Source organism: Oncorhynchus mykiss, chromosome 11, assembly GCF_057628025.1.
Source record: "Oncorhynchus mykiss isolate SJ-2025 chromosome 11, ASM5762802v1, whole genome shotgun sequence".
In the NCBI taxonomy this organism is placed as follows: domain Eukaryota; kingdom Metazoa; phylum Chordata; class Actinopteri; order Salmoniformes; family Salmonidae; genus Oncorhynchus; species Oncorhynchus mykiss.
Genome location: NC_143032.1, coordinates 1,857,592 through 1,865,000, shown reverse-complemented (window position 1 = coordinate 1,865,000; position 7,409 = coordinate 1,857,592). Strand labels below are relative to the sequence as shown.

The 7,409-nt window shown below is 39.4% G+C and overlaps 1 protein-coding gene across 1 annotated transcript in view; it reads left to right on the top strand.

Moving 5' to 3' along the window:
- The window catches only part of LOC110535166 (zinc finger protein ZIC 1), a 4,609-nt gene extending 1,534 nt beyond the window's left edge, over positions 1-3,075 (top strand). Inside the window, exons 1-3 of the mRNA XM_021620028.3 lie at positions 1-939; positions 1,432-1,595; positions 1,998-3,075. The exon at positions 1-939 is cut by the window's left edge and continues 1,534 nt beyond it. Of these exons, the coding sequence (XP_021475703.2) occupies positions 1-939; positions 1,432-1,595; positions 1,998-2,198 (1,304 nt within the window). The 3' untranslated portion in view covers positions 2,199-3,075. The remainder of the gene's footprint in view (positions 940-1,431; positions 1,596-1,997) is intronic.
- The last annotated feature ends 4,334 nt before the right edge of the window (positions 3,076-7,409 follow it).

The following is a 7,409-nucleotide window of genomic DNA, read 5'->3' as shown; positions in this document are numbered from 1 at the left end:
CCACCATAGGAGTCACTACGTTTGGCTCCTCAAGGCATCACTCAACAGGCGAAGTAACAGAACGAGAAGTGGCTTTGGGGATAAATCCATTCGCAGACGGTATGGGCGCTTTTAAAATCAACCACAGCTCCCACGACCTTAGCTCCGGCCAGACGGCGTTCTCCTCCCAGGCTCCCGGCTATACTGCTGCCGCTCTGGGTCACCACCACCACCCGACACACGTCAGCTCCTACTCCACGGCAGCATTCAACTCCACCCGTGACTTTCTCTTCAGAAACCGGGGCTTCGGAGACGCAACCAGCGCGCAGCACAGCCTGTTTGCCTCCGCAGCGGGAAGTTTTGCAGGGCCACATGGACACTCCGATGCCACCGGGCACCTGCTCTTCCCCGGACTCCACGAGCAAGCCGCCAGCCATGCGTCATCTAATGTCGTCAACAGCCAGATGCGCCTTGGCTTTACCGGGGACATGTACGGCCGGGCTGACCAGTATGCCCACGTTACGAGCCCCCGCTCCGACCACTACGCCTCCTCCCAGCTGCATGGCTATGGCCCTATGAACATGAACATGGCGGCTCACCACGGGGCAGGGGCCTTTTTCCGATACATGAGGCAGCCCATCAAACAAGAGCTCATCTGTAAGTGGGTCGAGCCCGAACAGTTGTCGAACCCCAAAAAGGCTTGCAACAAAACTTTCAGCACGATGCACGAGCTCGTGACCCACCTGACAGTGGAGCATGTCGGTGGACCGGAGCAGTCTAACCATATCTGCTTCTGGGAAGAGTGCGTCCGAGAAGGAAAACCGTTCAAAGCCAAATACAAACTTGTAAATCATATCAGAGTACACACCGGAGAGAAACCATTCCCATGTCCCTTCCCCGGCTGTGGAAAAGTGTTTGCCCGATCGGAGAACCTGAAGATCCACAAGAGGACTCACACAGGTAAGAATCAAAAGCACGATCACAATATCCACTCCAAAAGCTGTTTGCGTAATACATGTTATGCTACTATAAGTTCAATGTTTTGATTATGTTTGTTGAAATACTAATACAAATTGCTTGATTTAGTCATGTGCCACTATAGCCTAGTGTTCCTATTCTGTACTTTTTTGAATTCAATAGGTTGTGAAATAGGACAATGTGACATGCTGTTGCATTGTTTATCTTAGCGGTACAAGTAAACGTGTCATCACAACAAAATATTAATGAATACATAGCCTACAGCAATTTAATATATGTTGGTAGCCCATGAAAAAAAACGAATGCTGTAATATACCTGAAGATAATGTTTTGTCATGTTCAATGTGGTGGTAGCCTAAATTCCCCCACCACACTGAAATGTTCATGTTAAATTGGAATATGTACGTATTTATATTTCCATTGTGTAACATTTAAAAAAAATATCTAAATATATATATATATATATTTGTTTAGGTGAGAAGCCTTTCAAGTGTGAGTTTGATGGCTGCGACAGGCGGTTTGCTAACAGCAGCGACCGGAAGAAACACATGCACGTCCACACTTCTGACAAGCCTTATCTCTGCAAGATGTGCGACAAGTCCTACACACATCCCAGCTCTCTGCGGAAACACATGAAGGTCAATATTGGGTTTACTTTTACATGTTATATTCCATTTTATTTATAATGTATATTTTTAATTCCTACACCCTTTCGAGAATGAAAGTGCATGCATAACATTGCAATAGCCTACATTCCAGCAAACACGAACACAGAAACAGCAGGGAGACGCCATGCACCAAATGCAAATACCTGTTGTGTCTTCATAGAGCCTCTCTGTTGTCATATCCAAAATATTGCATCATACATTTTAATGTCTGGACATTTAAAGTGGTTTATCGTGAACATTTAATTAAGCTATTATTATTTATTATTCTCACAATTAAGAATCAAACTGGAAGCCTGCATATTTCTAGAAAGCATGCCAGTCTATGAATTCTACACTGTAAAATGTTAAGTATTGTTTTTCACTGTCTTGCAGGTTCACGAGGCTACCACGCAAGGACCTCAACCGTCGCCAGCGGCCAGTTCCGGGTACGAATCGTCCACGCCGCCCACCATCGTGTCTCCGTCCACAGAGAACCATAACTCCAGTTCCATATCACCGGCAGCCTCGACAGTACACCACACGACCAGTCACCACACCACGCTGTCGTCAAATTTTAATGAATGGTACGTGTAAAATATTTTCACAAAGCCTGCAGAAATAGGACTGGAATCAAAGACTTTGAAAGTCAGCCTATAACGCGAGGACCGAGAAAAAATCGAGGAAGCCAAAATGGTTGGTTAACGGCTAAAGAGAAAGAGAGAGAGAGAGAGTGATGCATGGACAAGGTGCAAAGCCAGCTACCAAGTTAACGGCATTTTTCCTGACTCTTTTTTGAAAGACTGCACACAAGAGATCTCAATGCATGCTATCTGCGGGTCGTGGCCTGATTTGGGTTTTGTTGTACATAAAGATTCCCAGTTCAAAAATGTCATATTTTATTTTGTAAATACTTATATAACAGTTTAACGGATTTGTGCAAATGTGGTCCCTAGATATATGGAAAATGAAAATGGTTTTACCAATAATATTGCGATGACTAGTGTTGATTGAACAGAATGTTGTAGTTGATGTGTACCAAATGTGAATTACTAAGTATAACTACCGTCTCCACTATATCGACCTTACCGACTATTAGTCTATTAATGTGCTTTTGTATTTGGTGAAACATTTCGTCTACGGTCCAGTTGGAGTAGCACAGTACTTACCATTGCTGTTAGTTAATGTCATGTCGATAAATCGTGTATAGTGAAAGCCTGAAACTCCGTGTCGTCTGTTTATGTAGGCCTTCGTGATCAAATATAACAACTATTTGTTCATTACCTTGATAATGTCAAGGAAGTATTACCTACATGTAAATAGCTAAATTTTCCATATTTATCTGCATGTAAAGGGTAACACATGTTAGAAATTATCGGTATTTATGGAGAAATGCGCTAGTATGTAAAATTTAGTTTGCAAAAAATGTTTGGTTACATTTCGTACTATATTAAAGGATTAAAACTACAACCAACTATTTGCCTTTTCCATATTTTTGTTTCTCAAAGCCTACATGTTGTTTAAATAGGCCTATGACTGGATCCCAAAATGAATGACGTGTGATTATCTTTGTATACACTCACTCATGCATAACAAAAACAAAACACGTAAATAGATGACCAGGTCTTTATTAAACCATTACATAGGAGTTATTCTAAAGAACAAATTAATTATAATACTAAACGTAGGCCTAAAGAATTAAAATGACTAAAATATAGGACTAAAATATTTCATAACACATCGATAAAGGGACATATTTGGACCAACTTATTAGGGTAAAACCAGGATGCATTATACGCTTATTAAAGCGTAGAATTCTAAATCACATCATGCTTGCCTTTTTAGGCTTGCAGAATCAAATTCTGTAATACGAATTAATGTGACGTAATTCGATTTCCCCTGTTCTTGTGTCCCTTTTATCCAAAAGTAACATCCCAGCCATTGCCCTCGAGTAATGTGAGAATCGAAAAGATGAATAGTGACAGTTCTACTTCTCAGTCAGAGTAAAACGAAATTGTTTATGTTGTTACTTAATTGTTATCGGTGTTATTCAGTTTCCCGTAGCTAGCTGTGTCGGATGGATGCCATAGTCTAGTGTTGAGGAAGTGTTGGGATTTCTCGAGTCAGTGTTGTAGTCTTTGTTCCGTGGTGCAGCCTGGTTGACCGGACCATTAGGCAGGGTTCACGTCAACAGACAGACGCCAGTGATCACAAGCCTGGCCTGCGTGGTTAACACTGCCAGTGCGCTGGGCTAGGCGACACAGAATACAATGTTCCCGTAGATCTGTCAGTCTGCAGCTGACAACATGACACATTGGAACGGACGAAAAATGAAACAATTCTAAAATAAAAGCCGAAGCTAAATAGACTGCAAACAATGTAGTATTGCATAATGATCAATCATCAGTCACAGTCCACAGAGAGAGAGAGAGAGAGAGAGAGAGAGAGAGAGAGAGAGAGAGAGAGAGAGAGAGAGAGTGTGTGTGTGTGTGTGTGTGTGTGATTGGAATGGCGGAAATGCATGATATCTGAGGTGATCTGTTTGAAATGTATTCATATTTTCTTTGCATGGGCTATTAATTTTTTAGATAAATGAATGATGGTACTAAAGTGGCTTTTTCGACTCTATTTAACACTATCTATCAGGTTATAGTGTTGATACGTTTTCATTCACGCACCGTTAGACCCAATAGAAATGCCGCGGAGACTATATATATATATATATATATCCAAACATATGTTTTGATTCATACAATGGGATTCATTTTGTTTTGAAAAGACCTGTCCTTATCGTTTCCTGCATTTTCTGACAAAGCCAGAAGGCAGAGATATAAATCAATATCGACTCTGGTCTTAAATGTCCCATGGAGATAACACATATAGGCCTAAAATGTATCTTTGTAATATTATTAGATGTTGCCAAATCGTAACGTAGCTTTATAACATCGCACAACAGGCTCGACGAAGCAGCACATGCAGTACATGGCGAGGCCGAATTAAAACGCAGTGTCCTGAAGAACTGTGAGACCACCAGGGTCTCCCATGTACAAATATAATTGCCACACAAACAGGACAATAAAGAAATATGTATATTCAGAGGTTCCATTAAGTTACTCAAGTGCAAGTTGTTTGTGTAGGGTTAGGGTTTAACCCTCCAACTAGCAATAATGCAAGAGGTGCCTTAACAATCACACAATATGCTTAATCGTGGTAATCTAACAACAAAACGAACACAACAGGACTACAACCATTTTTTTTTAAATCTCCGCTTGTTTCCTATCTTCAAATATTCTTTGTTGACTTTTATTCTGTAACCAAAACACCAAATTGACAATGTGTCTGTTTTATGTAAAATGTCAATTATATTATTTATGTATTTTAAATGTGTTTACGGCTCATTTAATGACATTTGGTTTACATTTTGGAATGTAAACGAAATATATATCACTGGTAAATTCCATAGTTGAGATTCTCCATTTACAAAATAGCTGACATGGAAATCTTCCCGTCTCCATGTAAAGATGTCTGAATGACAGACGGTGTAGCCAACGGCGTGCATGGGCTCTCATGAACCCCATAACATACAGAATAGGGAAAGCTTATCGTTTCAGTTTGGTTCACATTGACTTCATTTGTTCAGTTGACTGTATCTGACATTTGTTAACAATCGCTACAACCGGAAAACGGCAGAGTTGCAGTTACAACCGTAGAAGAGCGCAGGCGCCAGCCCTCAGCGCGCCTCGCTTGTCTATGAATATTTATTACTTGTGCTAGTAGCCAGTAGACCAATCTCGAGATCTGCATGTTGCTTTCCTTCCATGATATAAATGAATGCGCATTTTCACGTTCTATGAACGCACTATGAATTATATTCAAAACTAGAGGAAAATATTTGGTCAATGAAAACAGATATATTTCCCGTATAGCTTTAACAAACGTGTTATTCCAACACACAGGTTGCTCCAAATATGTTGTTAAATTTACAGTATGATCACATTTTGACATGGACGTTAAATATTCCCTTTAGAAGTTATTGGAAATCAACGTTTCATTCTTCAGTGATAGGCCTATACCAAACGGATAATACATCATATTGAACACTGCCGTTAGCTAGCAACAGCTGCATCCTTTCTCCAACAACATTAGCCAATATGTTTCAGAATAATGTCACTTATTATTTCACGCTATAAACAAAGTCTTTAAGAAATTATAAAAAAAAAAATATATTATAACTTTTTTTTTCTGATTGGGAAAATAGTTTTTAAATTAATGTGCACTTGAATGTGGCCTATACGTTCTTCAAATCTGTCAAATGAGAATATCAGTGTAGATTTGAAGTTAATGGCGGAGTTAACAGGCTGCAGGCAGGGTTAGTTGAGTATCCGGTCACTGAGTGGAGTAGTCTATGTTGGTTGACCCCGGCAGTACATTAAGGGATTGACGCGTGAGTAGTCTATGTTGGTTGACCCCGGCAGTACATGGAGGGACTGACGCGTCACGCATGTAACCGGAGAAGAGATGGAACGCTCGGGTGCCACTTGATGAATATCCTGCCCATGTCTGCCTGGCCACGGCTCCCCAAATCTGTTCCTCAACTAAATGAATAAGGGAAACGTTTACTCTTCAAGTCACTTTTAACGTTGATCTTATTATTATTATATTTACGTCAAATAATATGCGCTGCAAGACAACATGCTGATTTGGAATGGTATAGGGTAGTCTATGTTTTTTCTTCATCCAAAAATGGTCACTGATGATACAGACATTGTTTTGCGCTGATTTGCCCAATAGACAATTGATCTTTTGATTGAACTTAGATTTAGATATTTAGATAAATGAAACATTAATTCGGGTTACCTGGTGGGATAAGATGTCTTCAACTGACTCTTTTTGAAAAACGTTGAAACAATGATTTCACCTAAATTCCTATTACTAACAACTCAAATAACCCCGGAAGTACATATTTTCAACTTTACCTTAAATTTGGGAAATAACAGAGCTCTACCGGAAGTCCAGAGGATCATACTAGCAATGCCATATTAGAGTGGTCATTTGCATAGCATTTTGACTCATTTACACAATATTACAAAAATTAGCTTAGGTCTGATTCAATGGCTTTTATAGAAAGGTAAGCATTGTTTAATAAGGACTGATGTCAAATTCAAAACAATTATGGTAATTTTGGATGTCCAAACATGAATATTCAATTACAGTGAAATTAATGGGTTTTCAGGTAGTGTAGGCTATAGTGCAATGTCACTCAAAATGTTTTTCCAAAAGATCCAGGTTCTTCCACCCTGGTTCCCACATGTTCAGACTACATTTTCAGGTAATTTATGACAAAGTGCATTTATTTAAATCACTATTATAGAAATTATATTAAAGGCTGCCTTAATGGGGGAATCAGCAGCTTCTACATTCATTTTGAACTTATACATTAATGATATGTACCAATTGATTCTTGAAGAATATAACTTATACATTCCTCATGAGCTTAGTTCAACTGTGGTACCCCATCAGAACCAGAAATGTAAGCTTGTTTTACACCAATATTTGTAAACAAACAAAATACTATATAGTCTCAAAACATGGTTAAACACTGATGGCCAGTCCTTGCATCCATACCTCTGTCTATCCTGCCCCATTCCTTTTTACTAACCCATGGGTGGGGGTGGACTTTGTTATTGTTTCTACTACTGATTTCCCCTTTAACTATTCTGTGTTGTTAACAATTCATTCATATTTTCCCCAAAAATCAGTATTTTTTAAATAATAAATAAATGTAGGCTACCCTATTCTTAGTCTACT